Genomic DNA, 22,894 nt, shown 5'->3' with positions numbered 1-22,894 from the left:
AGCTCGTGTTTGATCCCTCACCCAATCAGCTCTTTTCTTATCCCTTAACGTTACACCCATCATTCTTCTTTCCATTGCTCGTTGCGTCGTCCTCAATTTTGGTAAAGCCCTTTTCGTAAGCCTCCAGCTTTCTGCCTCGTACGTGAGTACTGGTAAGACACAGCTGTTATACACTTTTGAGGGATAATGGCGACCTGCTGTTCATGATCTGAGAATGCCTACCAAACGCACCCGCGCCGATTCTTGTTCTTCTGATTATTTCAGTCTCATGATCCGGATCCGCGGTCACTACCTGCCCTAAGTAGATGTATTCCTTTACCACTTCCAGTGCCTCGCTAGCTATCGTAAACTGCCGTTCTCTTCCGAGACTGTTCAACATTACTTTAGTTTTCTGCAGATCAATTTTTAGAACCACCCTTCTGCTTTGCCTCTCCAGGTCAGTGAGCATGCATTGCAGTTGGTCCCCTGAGTTACTAAGCAAGGCAATATCATCAGCAAATCGCAAGTTACTAAGGTATTACCCATTAATTCTTGTCCCCAATTCTTCCCAATCCAGTTTCCCTGATGCCTCCATGACTGCTGAAGTTTCGACTGAATCAAATGCTTTCTCGTAAACGCTTTATCGGTCCTTTAACGTGCACCTAAATCTAAGTACACCGGTGTTTTCGCATTTCGGCCACTTCGAAATGCGGCCACCTGGCCCGGATGCAATTCCACGACCTCGTGCTTTGCAGCCCAACACCATAGCTACAAGTGTTACGGAACTACCACTCCGGAATTGGAATGATTCCGAAATCATTTCACATTTTCGCAACCCTGGAATGGAATGGGAATGGAAATGGCGTAAACGCTAGGAGGAGTAGAATTGTAATGGAATTAAGAGCTTTTTGTCAGTAATGAAATGGGAATGGCATTGCGTCTTTTTCCGAAAATAGAGCGCGTTTTCATCTACGCGCTGTTTTTTGTCTAAATGTTCCGAAGAACCAACCAGCCAATGTTCAAACATAGAGTATTTCCGAGCGTCAAATTTAACAATAAAGCAGCATTTTTAAAATGGCTTGGCTTATTACAAGCACGGTACATAAGAAATGCGCCCACTACAATTCTCTCCTTGAACACTTAGTTGCTCCGACGTTTCTCGCGATTGATCGCGTAACCGCGGTTCTATGCCGTTGATATTCATCGGGCGGAACTACAATGGCTGTATTCCTCCCCCCCCCAAACGCCCTTACGCCTTGTGATTTTCTTGTTTTTTTTTTGCCTCAGCGGCCCCTTCGCCCGGTGGCGTGCTGTCTCCCCACCTTTCAATTATATGTTTTTGCTTCAGGAGTTATGGGAAGGGTTCCGGCTGGCGGCTGGCCGCGCTGGCGCCTGTTGGCGGCTACAGAAGCCCAATGGATAACTTAGTAGCTCGCTCAAACTATGAATGCTAGACAATGCTTCGAAGCAACCCCCTCGACTTTATTTGCTACCACCCCCCCTCCTATACAGCCTTCCATTGCAAATAAAAAGCGCTTCCATAACGCACTGCCGCACCAGCTCCTGCGCACAGCGGCTCAAGCACGCAGTAAGTCCGCCATCATGGCACATTGGAAGCAATTTGTTTGAAATCACCCGCGAAGAAAACAAAACAAGCTGCACGCTGCAAGCTTTGTTCCCAAACTATACATGCTGTAGTAGGAGTCTTATCTAATTTAATTCGGCACCTAAATGAAAGCCCGAACGTGAACACATGCAAGAAGAGAAAGGGCTGGCAAGGCAGCCGAAGATAACATCGGCCTTCCCTGCTGGGTGCAGTTCTGTGCCTGTTCGTCGGAAGGCACCGACGCCATAATCAACATTATTTGCACTGACATGGAGCCCTTTCGTGTTGTCAAGACGGAGGGATTAAAACAATTCGTAACGGTAATTTAGAAAATATTATAAGCTGCTTTTCAATAAAGTAACTGCTTTGTATTCTTTCAGATTCAGGTCGCCGTCCCGGGCTACAAGTTGCCATCGCGGGATGATCTCAGAGAAGTTCCTGCACGTGCAAGTATCAGCGCTGCAGACCAAAATATCATCGTCTTTGGCGGGAGCGGAATACGTCTGTATCGTACTATACGTGTAGACATCGCGGCCTATGGAGGGCTTCCTGGCTGCCCAAGCAACATTCGTGGACAGTGACTTACAGTGACTTACGTGGACAGTGACTCACACATGCCTCCTCAGTTTCACTCGCCTGACGTGGAGCCACACAGCAGCTCGGATCCGCTCCGAGTATGCCGCAGTGTTGTTGGAGTCAAACATCGCTGATAAGGTGCAGTATATAGTTTCGTAGAATCTCACCTCCATTAACTGTCTTTATTTCATTTTCCAGGTCCTTCACGTGGTGACATATAGCGCTTCATCAATGATAAAATCATTTACATTTACCGGGTGGGAGATTAAAGAGGACGATAATGACGACAATTTCGACGACTGGCCGGAACGCTTAATCAAGGAGATTGTAAGCGAGTTCCATCAGCTGGAGCAATTTTGATTTGGCTGCGCCCCACAGCCTGCATCTTGTCATAAAAGATGTCTTTCGGCAGTTATGCGCTATTAAATAACATATTGGTTTTATCTTATGTGCATTGATACGTCGCTCATTTACTACTATATTCATAAACAATTGTTTGGGCTAAGCTTTGTTAAATAATTTGCCATGAAAGCATGAACAAAGAATGTATGAATATTATAATTGCAGTTCGAAATGTAAGGGCAGACAACAGCGTCCATTAGAGTTTCCGTGCATTAATGCTTTATTATGCAACTACTGCCAGCTCATGTTTAGCCGGATTGTCGAGCGTGCTTCGCTTTTTCATCTTGGTGATTCGTGGTCCATTCGCTGCCATGACCAAGGTCAAGAAATCTGCTTCCCATGATATAGTGGCTGCGGATCATTATTGTGCCACAGGACCAGCACTGAGCTTACGTGACTTCGAGTACTGCTTTCACCCCCTCAATCAACCGTTTTGAAATACCTCCAAATACAAACAAAACAAAACTGGCACATCATGTAAAGAAGGCCCATGGTGTCCCGAAGTTACATTTTAAGAGATTTGAATTTGGTTGGTTGCTTGTGCGAGATATTTTTGTTATTTTGTTCTCCCTGCTATTTTTCTCCTTTCATGACCTCCCCCTCGTTTTTTGACTAAATCCCTACGCCCTCGCCCGGTAAAATAATATCGCACTGCCCGTAAACACATTTGCCTGGCATATAAGACCAGTCAGTGAGGAAGAAGTCTGCTGCTAATATGTTTATTTCAACTACGAAGCTTATTTCATTAAGGTAATATCAGCTGTAGTGCCGTACACTCTGAAGCAAATGTACACCCTTTGAGTCGTACCTTTGCCACACAACAATAATCGTCATTTGTCTTGCTTACGTTTAAAAGCTACGTAATATAAATGACGTTACTTTTCGGACTATTTCTACAAACGAAAAACAATGTTTTTTTTATAGCACATTGTCATTATGACCTAATAAGATTACGTTCGGTCACTACGTGCCTTTTCACGGGGTTCAGCAACGAAGCAAATGTCGGCCAGTGCATCAGGCAGAATGCCTGGCTTGTACGATGCTGTGTAGTGGTCAAACTCCACTCTCCCGTCAGTTGGCCAAGAATCGTCTGCCAGAATCATTTTGCAAGAAGTAAGCAGGTCGCACCGAGATCCGTGTACTCTCCTTGTTCCATCGGAGATACTGTGATGACCTCCATCCTCCTGCATAAGATGGTGCAAAACAAGGAATATTTATCTAATATTCCCAGTATTCTGTTGTACAAGAAGTGATTGAGAGTCTTCAAAGTCTACGATATCTCTTTTAAGATGACTCGATGTTACCCGAAGGACGCGATGACTACAAAGCTTAAGAATACATTGACCACACAAGGTAACGTCAGTTACAGAAGAGGAGGAAAAACTTTATTTGCTCTAATTGGTTAGAACTAAGCCGTGGAAGATGTGGTTGGCCGTCTTCACGGTCTTCTTCCCCATCTGCGCAGGGTCGACGCCCCTGTTCCAGGACACCACTGAAGGTGGCTACTCGGTGAGCGTGCCTTACTAGTCCATGCTGGACTTTCGGGTCGCTGCTGGAGAGCACCCTCTCCCACTGCTCCGCACTCGGGTCTTTTATTTGAAGGAATTGTTGATTCTGAACGCATTCCCATGTAATGTGATATAAGGTGGGCTTGGCGCCGCACCAGGGGCAAATGTCTCTTTACTAGGTGGGAAACGTCTTGCTTAGTGTGTTTAGATATGGGTACATTCCTGTTTGCAGCCTCCTCCTAGAGGTTGCTTCATGCTGATTTAGGCTGTTGAGGGGTGGAGGGTGTTTGATTGGGATTCCCTTATAGTAATTCAGAATGTCAGAGTAGCTTGAGTCGACTGGTGTGGGTTCCTCAGGGTTTGTGTTTGTGGCCGCTCGGTTTGTGTGCTCTCGAGCTGCCTTGTCCTCCTTTAGGTTCCCTTCTATTCCAGCATATCTCGGCACCCAGATAATCATATGCATGACTTTGTTGTTAGCCCAGCAGGAGCGGAAGATGTGAAGTGCTCTGCATCCTATTCTGCCGTTCATGTAATTCCGACACGTGACTTGCCAGTCGGTGAGCAATGTTAAGGTTCTTTCGGATCGGTAGTCCTCCACTGCCGCTAGAGCTACGGCTATTTCCTCAGCTTCAGTTACCTAGCAGTCCTTCTTGACGCGCTGCAGATCTCTTTATAGTCCGGGATTAAATCCTCAATTTTCTATGTACCTGTGACTTCTTTAAAAATACAATGTGAAGAAAAAGTCCACATCAGGAATAACAGCACCACCAATTATGTGCTAGTGTGGTTGTTTACAAAAGCTGGCAAAGAGGTCGGGAGCTTTTTATAAAGAACAGTGAGGAAGAAACTCAGCAGTTCGGCACAGTGACAATTTGATGCTGCCCCCCCCACCCCTTGTCCCCCCCCCCCAAAAAAAAGGAAAGAAAAGGTGCATCGGGAAGGGGGGGTGTTACGCACAGTGCAACAAATTACGGCAGAACTCACCTCATGGTGACTATCGAATGTAATAGGAGTAGCCGTCGATCAATGTAGCGACATACCACATTCCTGAAGTAACGATGATTCAACACATGTAGTGGTAATTCTGAGACTTTCGTTCATCGCCCGTATGCCATATACGCATATATGTCATTTGGCAGCAGCGGCTTGCGGCAGCATGTATACCTGTCCGACACTTGAAATATTTACCGCACAAACTGTCGGTTACCGATCCTGCCCAAAGACCACTCCGGCGCCAGCCATATCGTCCTGCTGTTTCCTTCGTGGGAACGCGTGCACCGACTGCATCGTACTGCGCCTGCGTGGTTTTCAGCGTGGCCGCTAAAAGCTCGTCGAAGACCCAGGAACATTACACTTGGCAGAAGCGGATTGCGGCAACGTGTATACCTGTCTGACACTTGAAATTTTTACCGTACAACCTTCCAGTTACCAATCCTGCCGAAAGACCAAGGTGGCATCACCCATATCGTCCTGCTGTTTCCTTCGTGGGAACGCGTGCACCGACTGCATCGTACTGCGCCTGCGTGGTTTCCAGCGTAGCCGCTAAAAGTTCGTCCAAGACTCAGGAACATTCCATCTGGCAGCAGCGGCTTGCAGCAGCGTGTATACCTGTCTGATACTTGAAATTTTTACCGTATAGACTGCCGGTTCCCGATCCTGCCGAAATGTCACTGTGGCGTCAGCCATATCGTCCTGCTGTTTCCTTCTGACTCTGACATTGAAATCTGCCACCATGTTGAAACATCAGGCAGTACTACTGCTCCTAACATTGTCATTCAATTTGCCCAAAGATCATCACGAGACTCCTTCCTAGACAGGGCTAGGAAACAAAAGCTATCTTCCGATGCCTTGGGATATTCACCAAAAGTGCCCATTTATGTAAACGAGCATTTGTGCCCTGCCATGAAGCGGCTATTCTGTTCCGCGAATAAAAAGGGGAAATATTGTAAATGGCAGTATGCGTGGACAAGAAACGGCAAGATATTCGTTCGTAAATCGGCTGGGACGCCTGCTGTTCTCATAAATAGCCTGGATGATTTAAGGAACATCGCTTAGGAAAGCTCAGTCGTTTCTGTGTTTTCCTTTTCTATGTTTTTGTGTTCAGTTACGGGTTTTTTATTAGATGATGTTAACATACTGATGAATGCAAAAATACCATCACTGCCATTTTTTCATGAAAATGTTCATTCATTAGTAAATAAAACTGATAAATAGAAATGCCCCTGGAAAGCATAAATGTGCCGTTCGCGGCTATAATGCTTACGGAAACGTGGTACACTAACACGTCACAAGTGTTTTCTCCCACGGCTATCAAAGTTTTTCTCGAAATCGGGAAGGAAAGTGCGGAAGCGGTGTTGCTATTTTCGTTAAGGAGGGTCTCACATGTGAAATTGTGGACGATTTTCGCGCTATCAGTTCTGATGTCCAAGTACTTGCACACCGAAACCGCTTTTGTGTGTCATCTGCCGGCCACCCTCCGTTGATTTTATTCGCTTTTTGTGTTTCGCCTGAAAGCCTTTCAGTCATGTTGCGGAGTAAAATTCTAACTTTTTTCTAGGAGGTGACTGTAATGTAGACACGCATACGCACACGCACTATGAGCAACAATTTCAGGACCTGATAATTGTGAGCAGTTTGAGCAATGTAATTGCAGCGCCAGCATGTGTTACTCAGGGAACTGCCACACTGTTAGATATTTTCATCACAAACACTTACTTTGATGATGTAATAGCGGATATTATTTATACAGATATCAGCGACCGCTTAGGTATTGCTATGTTAATCAATAGTACCTTCTGTTTAGTAAAAAGGAGCACACCAATTCGCTATGTTCAAGACATGACGGCACGTTCTCTGGAAGAATTTCGCAGCTCCATCAATTCGCAGCAGTGGAACAATGTATTAAATTGAAACAATAGTTAAAGTTGAGGTGTTCTCCTCCGTGCTCTTGGGACAAAGGAACGACAACACAGTTGTGCAAACAGTCACAAGGGCACGGAGGAAGGAAACTAAGGAGAGGCCCTGATGTCACTCTTTGTGAAGCTAAAGTGAAGCCGGAAGTTGGCGTTGCTCATGGCGTTGCTCCGCTTATCGGGCCAGCTCTCCTCTCTTGTTTACATTTCTTGCGAAACCACACCGCGTTGCGCGCAACCGTGCTGCTCGGACCCGTGCGCCCCACAGCAATACTAAGCAATCGTTAGCACGTTAGCATGATTCCGCGAAAAAGTGCAAAATTTCCCGCGGATATTCCTTCGTCCGTAGCCATTGACGTGGCGCGCTACATTGCGTACAGCGTTGCATGCACGTTCATTTCACGAATTTTAGTTCCTCCTCTCCCACCTGGCCACAGCAACATCCGGGAGAGCACGGTCCAGATAACGCAGCGCAACAAAACACGAAGACCAACGCAAACCTGCCCGCACGGCGGCTTTGCCACAGTACGAAACCTACGGAGCAACACGTAAGAACGCACTGAACCAAAACAAAGCCGCCATTGAGGCTCGAAAGGCGTGGCCGCTATGGCAAAGAAATAAAAAATCAGCAAAAAAGAAGAGAACGTACTACGTCACTTCCTCCACACTTTGCTCCTAGCGCGCGGAGGGTGTAGGGCCTCTCTTCAGTTTCCTTCCTCCATGCACAAGGGCATTTATTGCACCTTTCATCGATCAATGCCTGCTAGCCGAGTTCAAAACATGCCGATGGGCGCACGACAAATCTAGAAGTCCGACTCACCGCGACAGATAGCCAGCGAATATCTTCACCCCATGCTGGATCCCACCGCCTGGTCGTTCGCGCGTACGGTCACGCGAACGGTGGTGCGTTCCAAGGCGGTCAAGCGAGACGGTGTCGCAGAAGCATCGATCGGCGCCCGCGCGGGACGTCCGCCACGCTCGCCGGTCCGCAACCCAAGAGCGCGAACTTTCTGCTTTCCGCTCCCAAGTAACCCCACCGGAGGAGGCGTTAGCAGCGCAACACTTGCGCCATCTCTCGTACTGCGCCTCAACCAGACCGACTGCCGCGGACATGACGCAGTCCACCTGGCGAAGCCCGATTGCAGGGAAAGGGAGCTATGCGTGAAAAACATGTCAGGGGATGCGCGAGAGTCGCGCATCCCCACAAAGTGGATATTCCGCTTCCATCATTATATTTAAAAAAATATACCATGAACATTTTCGGCTAAAAAAGTTAGAAAAACTTAGACAACTCGTAAACTTGGGTTACTTATGAATTACTAAACATGATTAAGCATCATAAAAATGCGATGTACGCCCATTTTCTTAAATATGAAAATCCAGCTAGTTTGAAAGAACACAGGTCGTACCGAAATAAACTTACAAGCAAACTGAGAACAGCTAAAAACTTATATATACAAAACTTATTTTAAAAACCGGAGCCTACGGAATTCGATGTCACATGGGGAAATTAAACTTTCTGCTATGCCTTGGTAAACCTCCCATTATTCCCGATAACTTTCTACATCAAGGCAAACAGCTATGTGGCGCACACTAGCAGATGCTTTTATCGATTTCTTTATCCAACAAGTTAATCCCTGTAGTGATTTACTCAGTCGTCATTATAATGCATTGCCCATTAAAAACATGAGTGTGAAATCATTTTTCTTCACTCCTACGAATTGTGCTGAGGTTTCTTTTTATAAGCTCTGTTAAAAATATTAAATCGCAGGACACAGATGGTATTCAATTTGGACCTATAAAGCATGTCCTTGATATCATTTGTCCGGTTCTTACTCACATTTACAAAACTTGATTCTATCGGCTGGCCAATTTCCGAAAGACATGCAAATTACTCGAGTGCAGCCTGTGTTTAATAAAGGTGACAAGAATTTGCTAGGCAATTATCGTCCAATTTCGATTCTACCAGTATTTTCGAAAGGCATTGAAAAAATAATTCACGCTAAAATAGCCTTATATCTTGGCAAAATTAATTTGTTAGGTGATTTTCAACATGGCTTTAGGAAGCATTGCTCCACCGAAACAGCTCTTTTAATTCATAAAGAAACCATTCTACAAGCGTTCAACAATAAAATATTACTTATGGGAATATATATAGATTTTTTCAAAGCCTTCGAGCTTGTAAATTATGAAATTTTACTTGCTAACCTGCTAGCTTATGGTATCCGTGGTATCGCCTTGGAGCTCTTGGAATCTTTATCTTGGAATTTAGCACATCGAGCACAATATATAGAGTTGAAAAGGGAAAAGTCTCGTCTTCGGGCTGTAAAAGTTGGAGTGCCGCAGGGAAGCATCTTTGGACAACTCCTCTTCATAATGTTTGTAAACGATATTCCACAAAGTTCAAAACGGACAAAATTTATTTCTTATACTAATTATACAGCAATGTTTATCACTGCTACGTCAGAAACTGAACTACAGCTTTAGAGGAACAGAGTGTTAAGAGAATTTAAAGATAGGACTGATGCAAACTGTTTGCGAATAAATTCCAGCAAGAGAACAGTTGTCTATATGCAAAGAGGCGGAAAGTTACGAAGTACAATAAACATGAAAATAGATACGGATCAATTAGAGATTGCTAACACGGTCTCCGTCTTAGGCGCAACATTCGCTAAAGACTTAAGTTAGAATGATCACGTGGAACATGTAAGTAAAAAGCTTTCTTCTGCTCAGGGGCGTAGCCAGGGGGGGGGGGGGGGGGCTTATGGGGCTTCAGCCCCCCCCCCGAAATTTTTTCGTGCTGTCCATGCACCGCCGACCAAAGTGACCCCCGGCGCCGGAAATCACTCTGGATTTTGTCTAGAATGTCTTTTTGACGCTCGAAAAGACATTTAACCGCGAAGATTGCGAACTCGGGCTGGATTTCGTGGCAACGCCCATACACCTGCAGTCACATAACGCCAAGCAGTCCCATCCGAGCACAAAGTTTCAAGGGCGCTTTGATGGTGAGCGGGCTCGGCGCGGCATCTCACTGAGGCCACGGAATCTATGGAGCGCATGGATATCAATTGCGAAACTTTATGGGTATAAATGTCGTAAGCTCTTGATGTGAAAGGTGCATTGACATTTGAATAGTGGGGCTTTAGATTTTCAATTGCGGAACTTTGTGGGTTTAATGCTGTTATAAACATTTGACGCCAAAGTTCCATTGACTTTTCTAAAGTCTTACATCGGAACATACAACGAGACAAGCCAAATCAACACACTAGAAGACGAGTTGACAAAGCACGCAGCGAGGTCCAATGAGACGAAGCGCTGGGGTGGTTCATTTGTGCCGTCATGTCACATAAAAAAAATATCAACATTTTTTTTTAACCTACGCCAGAACATCCATGTCAAGACACTAAAGCCAGCCAAAGTAACTACGTTCTTATTTATTTTTTCTACTTTGACTTTTATTCGCGAGGACACATTGAGCCTCTTCAATTTTGTTTTTGTTCTCGCTACCCTACCCGCGGGCTTTCAGGGGGGAGGACGCTTTCTGGCTAGCAGACGAGAAAAAAAAAAACAATGGTCGCTCGCCGCCATCACTGTGGGGACTCGAAGGATTGCACCGCGTTCCTTCAGCGGAACCTTTCCGGAAAGTCTTGTTTCGCCGGTGTAGGATACTGCGCAGTATGCGTATGGTTCTCAGTGGACCAAGCGTCTCATGTTTTCTTCGGTATTCCTTCCGTAGCCCCTTTAAGTGCCCGAAGTATGCATTCGATTCTGGCCAACATACTTTCCTATGCGTTTTTTTTTTCATTTCGGTGCCTCCGCCCCACAGAAAAAAGAAATACATTGTTGCGGCGCAGCGAATTGTCGCATGGTGAAAGCTCGATTTTGATACTTCTTTTGCGGAAAGTAAGGGGCGACGCGACGCTTCAGTTGCCCGATACGTTTATTTTATTATTGCGAAAGCAATTATTTGGACACTCCAGGCGCATTCCTGCCGTCGCCCTCATGTTTCGTATAAAGTCCAAGGGTGATAACATCGTGACCACGCGCTGCATGCTGTATGTGCGAGTGAAAGCGTAGGAGGGGAGGTGGAATGGGTGTGCCGACGATGGTGGCTCAGTCTTGTGTGCGCAAAGGAGAAAAGCGGGGAGCAAGCGCGCCGCCTTCCGTCGCGCGCAATACATCGGGGGAAGTGGATGGAATGGGGGCGGAATCTAGGATTCTAGGATCTAGGATTGAAAGTGGTTGCATTTGAGAGAGAAAGTTAAATTCTAGTGTCTGTTGGAAACAGAACTTCGATTTAGGGCCTGAATTTTGTTTAAAATATTTTGAAAAATTCGAAAGTTTGAAAAAATAGAAGCACGACGTTTACAAACTAATAGCATGAAGCATAATAGCATAATATCATGAAGAACAGATATTGTGGTTCTGTAAACGGCATCTATTATAAGAGTCAAAGCGGACAAATTTGCTATGTCAATTTGTATATTACGTGAAGTGGTTACGTTGTGTACAAGGGTTCTGCAAAAGCCGTATTTCCACAATACTAAATTTTATTGAGATTCATGTGTAACATATCTATTTTGTCCGCTGTAGATGTACTATTAGATGCACTTCACAGAATTGTGATGTCATTTCTGATTGTTGAGTCACAGAGTTTTAAACTTGATAGTTTCGTTTTCTGAAAATTTTCGATTTTGGCCAATTTTTAATAAATAATTGACCATCGCAATGAAAAATTCGAAACCAGCAGTCACTAGAATTAAACTTTGTCGTTTAAATGCAACAAACCTCCTCAAATTTGGTGAAGTGATCGCAGGGAAAAACGAATTCCCCTTCTACATGTATTTAATTAGGAGCACCCGAGCTTAAGCTTCCTCTTAAGGAGGCGGCCGAGCTGCAACGTGCTCCCCCCCCCCCCCCCGAACAAAATTGCTGGCGACGCCACTGGCCCCATGTATATATATATATATATATATATATATATATATATATATATATATGGGGCCAGTGGCGTAGCCCCTCCCGAACAAAATTTCTGGCTACGCCACTGCTTCTGCTGTATAGGTATAATAGGTCGATTGAAATATTTTCTTCCCGTTAAAATTAACATTTTACTTTATAATAATTTAGTAGTGTCAATTCTGCAATATTGTAACCTTGTTTGGGGCACTACTAGCAAGATAAACCTTACGAACTTGCATTTGCTCCAGAAAAGAGCAGTGTGATACATTGCCAATGTCCCTTGTCTATTTTCTACGACAAATCTGTTCTCAAAGTTTGAAATCTTGCCTGTATTCTCTATGTACGACTATCGTTTTATTTTGAGCTACAGGTCATACTTGAAGTCTAATAAATCTGTTGTATTTTCTCTGGCCGATTTAAAAGCTAACCGTAGCATCCGTGATACTAGGCATAAAGAGGAATCGCACGTACGCACACCTCAGACCAATTACGACAAACAATCATTAACACTTACTGTACCCATTCTACTTAATCAACTCGCACAAGAAGACTATTTTGACCGTTATGCCAAATAGACTAGAATGTCATAATATTTTTATTCACATATTACAGTCATGAGTGCGTGTCAGCACACCTTTCCATGCGTGTATACAGATCTGTGTGCATTGTTTGTGCATATGGTATGTATGTGCATGTGTGTATATATGCATCAGTGCGAAATTGTATGTGTATATAAGTATGTATATATATTGTGTAATTTTATACTAGATTTTTTTTTGTTGAAAGTGCATTTGTTTCTAATAATACTTTGTTGCAAGTGTTGCATTTTTCGTGATGTTTCTGCAGTGCTCTTATGTCAAACGTATAAGGGGGCGGGACCCTCGTCAAGCTGTACCCCAGCTTTTAGTCCTGTCTCCTCTTTTTCAATAGGAAAATAAAATAAAACCCCATTCATTCATGTCGTCACTCGTTCCCATGGCACTCTCTCGCCAAGGTCACCCATGACCACAGATACATGATGGCAACTGTATGACGACGACGTAATGGCGAAGAAGGAATGACGTCGATGGAGGGACAAATGGGGTATGATGATGACGGCATAACGACATTGATATGTTGATTCATGAGTGATGACGATGACGAAAAGTGATCAAACTTTATTCTAAAAACCACTACATGGGCTTGAAAAGGACCACGACACAGTACAAATGGCAGGGATAGGCAAATACAACAATTCAAAGATACATTTAACGCAAACAAAATAAACGATTGCGCATAATAAACCAGCCAATATTCTCACAGATATTGCGAGTACATATACAATAGAAGCATAATTATATTGCATTGTGTCTAACATTAAGGGTAGGCAATGAATGTACTATATGTCAACAAACGCAAGATCGCTACCAAGGCTACAATATATAAGCATACAAGTGAGATGCACGAAATCACCCGCTATGACAAAAGGTACAGCAAACATTAGTTCAGTATAGCAGGAGAAAGTGGCAAAATGGAATAAACAAAGCAGTACCTTGTCGAGTGTACGACGACGATGGTGTGACGACAAGGGTATCGGAGCAGCTGGAAGACGAAGCTAGAATGACGGCGTTGGCATGAACACTGTGCCATTACCACAACAGTATTCATTCGTTAGCATTTTTAGGGCGCTTCACGCAGTTTCCGGGTGTTTCGGAAGGACCACTGAGGCCACAGAACCGATACATATTCTGTTTATTTGGAACGAGTACAAGAAAAAAAATTACAGGGTGCCCTCGGCAACCTCTCCTTTCGTCACTTCCCAGTCCTGTCTTCAATCCATTTTCTACATCTTCCCGCCGGCCGGGTTCAACCAAAGCAGTCTTCAAGCGAGTGTAATAGATGAATCCGTTTTTTGACCAGTTTTCCTTCAAATTGACGAAGCAAGCATCCCCTTAGTAGTCCATCCTTGCCTGGTAAAATCTTTTCGACCTTGCAGAATTTTCACTGCCTTCTGTTGGGTGCTTTTTCATGCAAACGCACATCTCCTTATTGAAGATATGTGGTAACAGCCATTTTTGCACTACCACATTTGAGTTCCTTTACATACTCTTGTTTCTATCTTGCCCCCAATGTTAGTTATCATTGCCTCTTTCTTTTTCTCCAGCAAGTCAACCAAATGTTTTGCCTAGCTTTGCTGTATTCGTGTTTGTTAAGTACTTGCTTGCCTCCTAGAACCTGCGCAGCTGATATGGGCTGTGGCTCGTTGGGGTTCTCGGACACATAAGAGGCCGATATTTAATCACTCCTTCTGACTCAACAACCGCAGTTCCTAGTTCTTCATTTATAAGTTTAGCTCCTATAGCTTTGTTCTTTGACATCTCAAAACTTCTGATGAGTCTTATAAAATCCTCCCTACCATGGAGCTAACTCTGCAATAAACTTCCATTTGACTTACATGCTGCTGGTGTATTCTTGCAGCCGTTCGTCTTCTACGCTTAGTATTTTGTTTATCTTTCTTTCGAACTGCTTGACTGCTCTTGTTTTGTCACTATAAATTGTCGTACATAATCATTTTCTAGCTACCAATCTTCGGGAGGCTTGTACGAATGCTTCAGATTACATGCTCTTCATTGACTCCAGCGGTACAGCTCTTGTTGCTGAAAACGTAAATATCACAACATAAAATTACGTAGCTTTGCTGTCCTCCTCTTCTCGAGCATTCAGCAGTCTGGCAAAGTCTTACCAGCGATGTCGAGTGGCCTTGTCTTGCTTATCCCATCAACCAGGAGGGGTGCCATTTCTTCTGCCATTGGTCAGGAATTACATCTTCTGCATGCAATACATTTCTATACGATGCATCTCACTAACGGTCGGCCACGCACAATCTAAAGCTTTGTCCGTAGATGCGTCAATGTTAAGAAAACTCCCCCGTGCATGGGTATTTGATGTGCATGCAGCACTATGGGTTCGGAAAGCGACTCGCCCTCGTCGATACAATAACACGCTTCTTGGCAATGCTGACATAGCTGCATTGAAGCCTCCCTTACACTCTTAGGACACCTTGATCGTCTCTGAAGCTGTCCGTGCCGTACAGGTTCATCTTATCGTTATTTTTTTGCTGTATCTCCTAACGTCTTCTGCTCTTGTTTTATGAGCAACAAATCTAATTTGTGCAACTATTCTGTTGTTAGCAATTCTGTTCTTGTTTCTCTTTTGAGATTTCAGACGTAACGCACAATTCGTAGTGCCTTTCTGTACAATCCTAACCTATTAAGTTCGGTTATCATTTCCTGACTCGTGGTGGTAGTCAGGCTTGCAACATTCTCTTTTTTTTAATTCAACGTCCGACTGTAAAATCATTTCATAATAAGGCCCGATCCACGTGGGGCCCTTTCATCATAGGTCACTGCTCACCATATGCTTTATCCTGATTCCTCTTGCCATCCAATCCACAGGATTTTCATTACCTTTACCATAACCCCATTGTCTCTCTTTGCACTTGGTCTTGATTTCTTTTTTCTGATTGCGAGCAAATAGTTCCTTCGTCTTGGTGGACCTTATCCAGGAGAGCACAATTTGAGAGCCCGTACTGAATGTCATGGTGCTTACTTTCCTGGTGAAATTATCAGATATGTAACTAGCCAGCCAGACGCATACTGTGGTGCAGGCTCCTAACCGAGAACAGGCAAGGAAGCCGAAACCACCACGCTGGAAAGTAGTGGCGGACACGTCAGTGATGGTCACGGCAGGGGCACCACTGACGTGCCGGCCGAGGAGAAAAAAAACAAAGAAAAGGGCGACGAAGCCTCACGTGCAGGTTTCGGCGGTGAGGAGGAGGAGAGGCGTCAAGTTTGCTTTCTTGGGGATTAAAACATGTGTAAGGTAGAACTGATAAGAGAGAAAGCGTCGGTGCAGGCGAGCGAGTTCAGATTAGCGTGCTGCCGGAAAAACTGATGAGAGAAGTGATAGCGAAAGCCACGGACCAATGCGGGACACAGTGAAGGAGAGGTACTTAGTGATGAAAATACGCCGAGTGGTTGACGTACTGCAAGAACGGCGGACAGGGATCTCTAGGCAAATAGCCAAAGGGATTGCCGACCTGCTGAATGTTGCAAAGGCAGTGCAAGTCACAGTGTGCACGGTGCCAGAGTTTGAAAGGCATGGGTATGCAATAGAAAAAGTAGGGCTTGCAGTAAACAAGGAAATTTAGACGCTAGCTAAGACAACGAACTTAACGCTCATTTACATCATCCGAGCAGTGCACCGGGCAGGCTGCGAAGAAATTTTGTGTGTGGCGGGATATAATTCAGCAAGAGCATAACAACAGTGTTTGGACGTCGATTCGTGGCACTATCAGTAGCTTCCTTTAGCGGAATCAGGAAGGATGATCATGAATTGAATGTGGCGCCACACCGGCAAGAAGCAGAATTAAACCAGAAATTATTAAGAAAAGACGCACAAACGATAAGTATAGAGACGGCAAAATTGGTTACAAAAGCATGCAGGATGGTCGGAAGTAGCAAAAATGGCTAAAGTTAAAACACATCTGAATGACTAAGCTGTTAGCCTGTATGTCCTGACCACAGCGCGTCTAGGAGATTTAGAACAGCCGGCTGTTATTGCGAATGTAGTATGGTGGGCGTGCAACAGAATGACTGTGTCAAGAAAAGGCGAAAGCGTAGGCATGCTATTTAGGCGACGTATGAATTGGTAAGGAGGAAAAGAGACATGAAGCAGTATTTATTGATTAGCGGCACATGGGAAGACAAAAAGACGTGGTGATAGCAGAGATAAACATAAAAAATTGGTTGATTCCATTAGACGTGATAATAATGCGCTCAAATAATCGAACCTGGTGGTCTTATAGGAGATATGAGTGTGCACGAACATCGAGGATTTAGACTGATATAGAGATTGGAACGTTTCTTTAGCGCTGCATCTGCGTTATGAGAAGAACGTTATTGTAGTTAACAGGGAGAATTAGTGTCATGGACAGGTAACGTGGCAATGAAGAAAGAGGCAGTCATGTATTGACTACGTCTCAGAGATGGTCCCCAAACGACTAGACCAGAAGATGATAGTCGAACATGAAGAGATAGCTTTGGTAGCGATCACAAACGTTCAACCTCAAAAATTTCGTAAAGGCGCTAAAGCAAAACATGAACCAATAGCGTCAGAATTTCTAAACATATAAGGAACAAATGAGGAACAGGCAGGCGTTATGCAGTAGTAGAAAAGAAAGACACGGCAATAAAATTGCTGGATTGGAAAGAGAAAACTACGTAAGTGGTGGAACAAGGAAACAAAGCAAGCTATGTAAGAACATAAGCAGGCGTCTAGGGATCACCTAAACACCAAGATATTGACAATACCCTTTGAAAAGGTGCTTCTTAGAAAAGAAAAGGGTGGCTTGGGAGCTCGTGCAAGAGAATATTAAATGCACAAGCGAACTTTGTGTACCTAACATTCGCAAAATAAACAAAGGCGCACCAATAATATCCTCGAACTATGTAAGAGCGCGCGGAACACATAAAAAAAATTTTGCAATGACTATGAGGGATGAAGAGAGTAAGCTATTTGTAGGATACAATGTGCTACTGGACATTTGAGATTTTATAAGGGATAACTTCAACAAGAAAGAAAACTTAGTTTAGTCTTAAACAGACTCAGCAACAACAGAGTGGCCTGAGCGATCAGAATTTAGCATAGAAAGCTTTTGCTGGAGAAAAACAGAAAATGGCCCTAATAACATGGCCGCAGGGCGCGATGAAATTCCATTTAGTTACTCAAAAACCTCAATGCAAAGAGCAAAGCACTGCTGATTAATGTCAAAGAACAAGTAATTAGAACAAAGAAACTTCAGTTTAGATGGCGTGAAAGCAAGTTCACCCTCATCTAGAAAGGCAAAGGTGATCACGCTAAGACGAGCTCGTGCAGGCCAGCTACGGTAACGTCGGAGGTATATAGAATGGCACTGCAAGCCATAAAATTAGAACTGTGGAAGTGGGTAGGAAAAAAATAAGTTAATGGGGGAGCTATACAATTGGTTCAGACCAAGCAGACGCTTAGAGAATAATGTGCTTGTACTAACTCAATCAATAGAGATTTCAGTAGCTCAGAATACACCTTTGTGAATAGTATTCCTCGATATTAAAGAAAACTACGACAACGTATGCAGGTAATTGTTGTGGGATATTGAGACATGTACTTGTTTACCTTTTGCCGGTGACCGATTTTCACCGGCCCACAAATAAACATTATCGCTCAGTGTAGAACGCGCACGCATGCATGGGAAACTTCTCGAACGTTATTGATCGCTCCGTACGTTGTCTGTTTTCACCGAACCTTGTGCGATATGATCGTATGCACGAGAATTGGGTAGTACTTTCTAAAATATACGCGGACATCAGCGATTACGCTGGGGACTTTGACGAGTTGTGTATAAGAGCGGACACGGTTGATCCGCTGATGAGCTTTTCGGCGATCGCCGATTGTGTTCGACGCCATTGCTGTGCTTGATTGTCGCTCGTTTCTTGTGGTCACCGGTTCGCCGAATAACTATTTACCTTCGTAATTCACAGTTTTCGCTACTTTCTTCTTCACCGACACTACAATGTCACAATATTCGAAAGCGCGAAGGCATATATGACGATTTTGGAGAACTGCTGATGAACATATAGAGAGACAAGCAAGTGCAAGGCCAAAAATATAATGAAGTGGTGGAAATTCACCACGAACTCGAACAGGGATGTCCTCTGTCTCATTTGTTGTTCAGCCATAATGTTAAGGAGAAAGAAAGACAAATTCTAAATAATTAATTAGGGTCTGATTTATCCTACGTGCGTAATGGACAAATTGTCTAAAAAAGAGTCAGTCGCTACTAGCGGCAAAGGCAAGAGATTTGTAGACGCTTGCTAATATCTGTGGAAAGGCAGCGACAAATGTAAGCCTTAAGTATAGCGCAGAGAAATTGGTAATTAAGACCTTTAATAAAGAAACCAGTAATTACGGGTTGTCAACTCAACAACAAATCATACCCATTCTCCAGCAATATAGATACCTCGTCGTCTACCTGAACGAAGGAAAGACTTACGCAAGCACCCAGTAAGATCATCTGAAAATAAAGGGGAAGCGGAATGAAGCAACGATGAAACAAAGGGCCCTTTGGAGCCACAATACACATGAGGTGGTCCGGGGAATCTAGAAACGAGTAATGGTGCCAGCACTAACGTTAGCAAATGTCGTTCCGCGCTTAAAATCAGTTCTCCATCCCGGTTTGCTAACTAACAAATGATCGGTAGACCGGTTGACCTTGAGATCCCACGGTAAGCCACAAATGAGTGTGTGCAGGCTTACATGTGTTGCCCCTGTGTTGAAGTCAGAGAACCGCAGCGCGAAATAAATGGCTGGCTAAAGTGCACAACTATCTGTACCTGAAATGCGTGAACACAGAATGGAGGAAGAGATCAAGAAATTTGGCAACCGTGCACATAGTAACTGACAGTGTAAATAGACAACCAAGAGTCATCAGAAAGAAAGTAAAAAAAACAGAGGCAGAAAATTGCATACAAAGGATGCAAACAAAGAAGACCATAAAGGCTAAAAAGAGTGCGAAGAAAGAAATTAGAAGGGAAATTATGTACGACAACACAAATGACAGTGCCTTGCTATCTGAGGCTCGAGCTGATGTCCTAAAGGCAAAAACATACCGGAGCAAATATTTGCAACAAGACGAGGCATGTGTTGCTGCAGGAAAAATCCGGAAAGCACTCATATCTTCCTAGCGGAATATGCGAATGACTCCAACCAGTGAGACCCGTAGCTATCGCGCACCTTCCAGCAGCGCATGGATGTAATGTGGACGGAAGCATCAACCGGTCATGAATCGAGATATGCAAGGTACGTTCAAAGTATGGGTAGGAAAAAAGCAGGTAAGAGATTGATACGACCAAATGCGTTACAGGCATGGTAGCAGAAGTCTTGAAAAAAACTCAGTGCCCTTCCAGTCTGTGAAGAAGGATGACCAGCGAAGCTATGTAGGTCGGCCACTTAATGACGTACTGCACCTCCGGCGCGGTTCGCCCCGGCATTGCACTATCTTAGGGATCGGCTCACGTATGGGGAGCGCTTAACGCCCGCTTCACCTCCGGCGCGGTTCGCCCCGGCACTGCACTATCTTCGGGATCGGTTCACGTATGGGGAGCACTTAACGCCTGCTTCACCTCCGGCGCGGTTCGACCCGGCATTGCGCTATCTTCGGGATCGGTTCACGTATGGGGAGCACTTAACGCCTGCTTCACCTCCGGCGCGGTTCGACCCGGCATTGCGCTATCTTAGGGATCGGCCCACGTATGGGGAGCGCTTAACGCCCGCTTCACCTCCGGCACTGTTCGCCCCGGCACTGCACTATCTTAGGGATCGGCTCACGTATGGGGAGCGCTTAACGCCCGCTTCACCTCCGGCGCGGTTCGCCCCGGCACTGCACTATCTTCGCGATCGGTTCACGTATGGGGAGCACTTAACGCCTGCTACACCTCCGGCGCGTTTCGCCCCGGCACTGCACTATCTTCGGGATCGGCTCACGTATGGGGAGCGCTTAACGCCCGCTTCACCTCCGGCGCGGTTCGCCCCAGCACTGCACTAACTTCGGGATCGGCTCACGTATGGGGAGCGCTTAACGCCCGCTTCACCTCCGGCGCGGTTCGCCCCGGCACTGCACTATCTTCGGGATCGGTTCACGTATGGGGAGCACTTAACGCCTGCTACACCTCCGGCGCGTTTCGCCCCGGCACTGCACTATCTTCGGGATCGGCTTACGTATGGGGAGCACTTAACGCCTTCTTCACCTCCGGCGCGGTTTGCCCCGGCACTGCACTATCTTCGGGATCGGCCCACGTATGGGGAGCGCTTAACGCCCGCTTCACCTCCGGCGCGGTTCGCCCCGGCACTGCACTATCTTCGGGATCGGCTCACGTGTGGGGAGCACTTGACGCCTGCTTCACCTCCGGCGCGGTTCGCCCCGGCATTGCGCTATCTTAGGGATCGGCCCACGTATGGGGAGCGCTTAACGCCCGCTTCACCTCCGGCACGGTTCGCCCCGGCACTGCACTATCTTAGGGATCGGCTCACGTATGGGGAGCGCTTAACGCCCGCTTCACCTCCGGCGCGGTTCGCCCCGGCACTGCACTATCTTAGGGATCGGCTCACGTATGGGGAGCGCTTAACGCCCGCTTCACCTCCGGCGCGGTTCGCCCCGGCACTGCACTATCTTCGCGATCGGTTCACGTATGGGGAGCACTTAACGCCCGCTTCACCTCCGGCGCGGTTCGCCCTGGCATTGCGCTATCTTCGGGATCGGCTCACGTATGGGGAGCGCTTAACGCCTGCTACACCTCCGGCGCGTTTCGCCCCGGCACTGCACTATCTTCGGGATCGGCTCACGCATGGGGAGCGCTTAACGCCTGCTTCCCCTCCGGCGCGGTTCGCCCCAGCACTGCACTATCTTAGGGATCGGCTCACGTATGGGGAGCACTTAACGCCCGCTTCACCTCCGGCGCGGTTTGCCCCGGCACTGCACTATCTTCGGGATCGGCCCACGTATGGGGAGCGCTTAACGCCCGCTTCACCTCCGGCGCGGTTCGCCCCGGCACTGCACTATCTTCGGGATCGGCTCACGTGTGGGGAGCACTTGACGCCTGCTTCACCTCCGGCGCGGTTCGCCCCGGCACTGCACTATCTTCGGGATCGGCTCACGCATGGGGAGCGCTTAACGCCTGCTTCCCCTCCGGCGCGGTTCGCCCCAGCACTGCACTATCTTAGGGATCGGCTCACGTATGGGGAGCACTTAACGCCCGCTTCACCTCCGGCGCGGTTCGCCCCGGCACTGCACTATCTTCGGGATTGGCTCACGTATGGGGAGCGCTTAACGCCTGCTACGCCATCGGTGCGGTTCGCCCCGGCATTGCACTAACTTCGGCATCGGCTCACGTATGGGGAGTGCTTAACGCCTGCTTCACCTCCGGCTCGGTTCGTCCCGGCATTGCACTATCTTCGGGATCGGCTCACGTGTGGGGAGCACTTGACGCCTGCTTCCCCTCCGGCGCGGTTCGCCCCAGCACTGCACTATCTTAGGGATCGGCTCACGTATGGGGAGCGCTTAACGCCCGCTTCACCTCCGGCGCGGTTCGCCCCGGCACTGCACTATCTTCGGGATCGGCTCACGTATGGGGAGTGCTTAACGCCTGCTTCACCTCCGGCTCGGTTCGTCCCGGCATTGCACTATCTTAGGGATCGGCTCACGTATGGGGAGCGCTTAACGCCCGCTTCACCTCCGGCGCGGTTCGCCCCGGCACTGCACTATCTTCGGGATCGGCTCACGTATGGGGAGTGCTTAACGCCTGCTTCACCTCCGGCTCGGTTCGTCCCGGCATTGCACTATCTTCGGGATCGGCTCACGTGTGGGGAGCACTTAACGCCCGCTTCACCTCCGGCGCGGTTCGCCCCGGCACTGCACTATCTTCGGGATCGGCTCACGTATGGGGAGTGCTTAACGCCTGCTTCACCTCCGGCTCGCTTCGTCCCGGCATTGCACTATCTTAGGGATCGGCTCACGTATGGGGAGCGCTTAACGCCCGCTTCACTTCCGGCGCGGTTCGCCCCGGCACTGCACTATCTTCGGGATCGGCTCACGTATGGGGAGTGCTTAACGCCTGCTTCACCTCCGGCTCGGTTCGTCCCGGCATTGCACTATCTTCGGGATCGGCTCACGTGTGGGGAGCACTTGACGCCTGCTTCCCCTCCGGCGCGGTTCGCCCCAGCACTGCACTATCTTAGGGTTCGGCTCACGTATGGGGAGCACTTAACGCCCGCTTCACCTCCGGCGCGGTTCGCCCTGGCACTGCACTATCTTCGGGATCGGCTCACGTGTGGGGAGCACTTGACGCCTTCTTCACCTCCGGCGCGGTTCGTCC

General features: G+C 46.7%; 1 protein-coding gene across 1 annotated transcript in view; it reads right to left on the bottom strand.

Annotated features, from left to right (window-relative positions):
- The window catches only part of LOC135917237 (uncharacterized), a 70,810-nt gene that overhangs the window by 24,445 nt on the left and 23,471 nt on the right, over window positions 1–22,894 (bottom strand). Inside the window, exon 8 of the mRNA XM_065450774.1 lies at window positions 3,535–3,747. Coding sequence (XP_065306846.1) covers window positions 3,535–3,747 — 213 coding nt within the window. The remainder of the gene's footprint in view (window positions 1–3,534; window positions 3,748–22,894) is intronic.

This window comes from Dermacentor albipictus, chromosome 7 (assembly GCF_038994185.2).
Source record: "Dermacentor albipictus isolate Rhodes 1998 colony chromosome 7, USDA_Dalb.pri_finalv2, whole genome shotgun sequence".
NCBI classification, from domain to species: Eukaryota; Metazoa; Arthropoda; class Arachnida; order Ixodida; family Ixodidae; genus Dermacentor; species Dermacentor albipictus.
The sequence above is the reverse complement of the archived record's forward strand: the minus strand, read 5'-3'. Positions and strand labels throughout refer to the sequence as shown.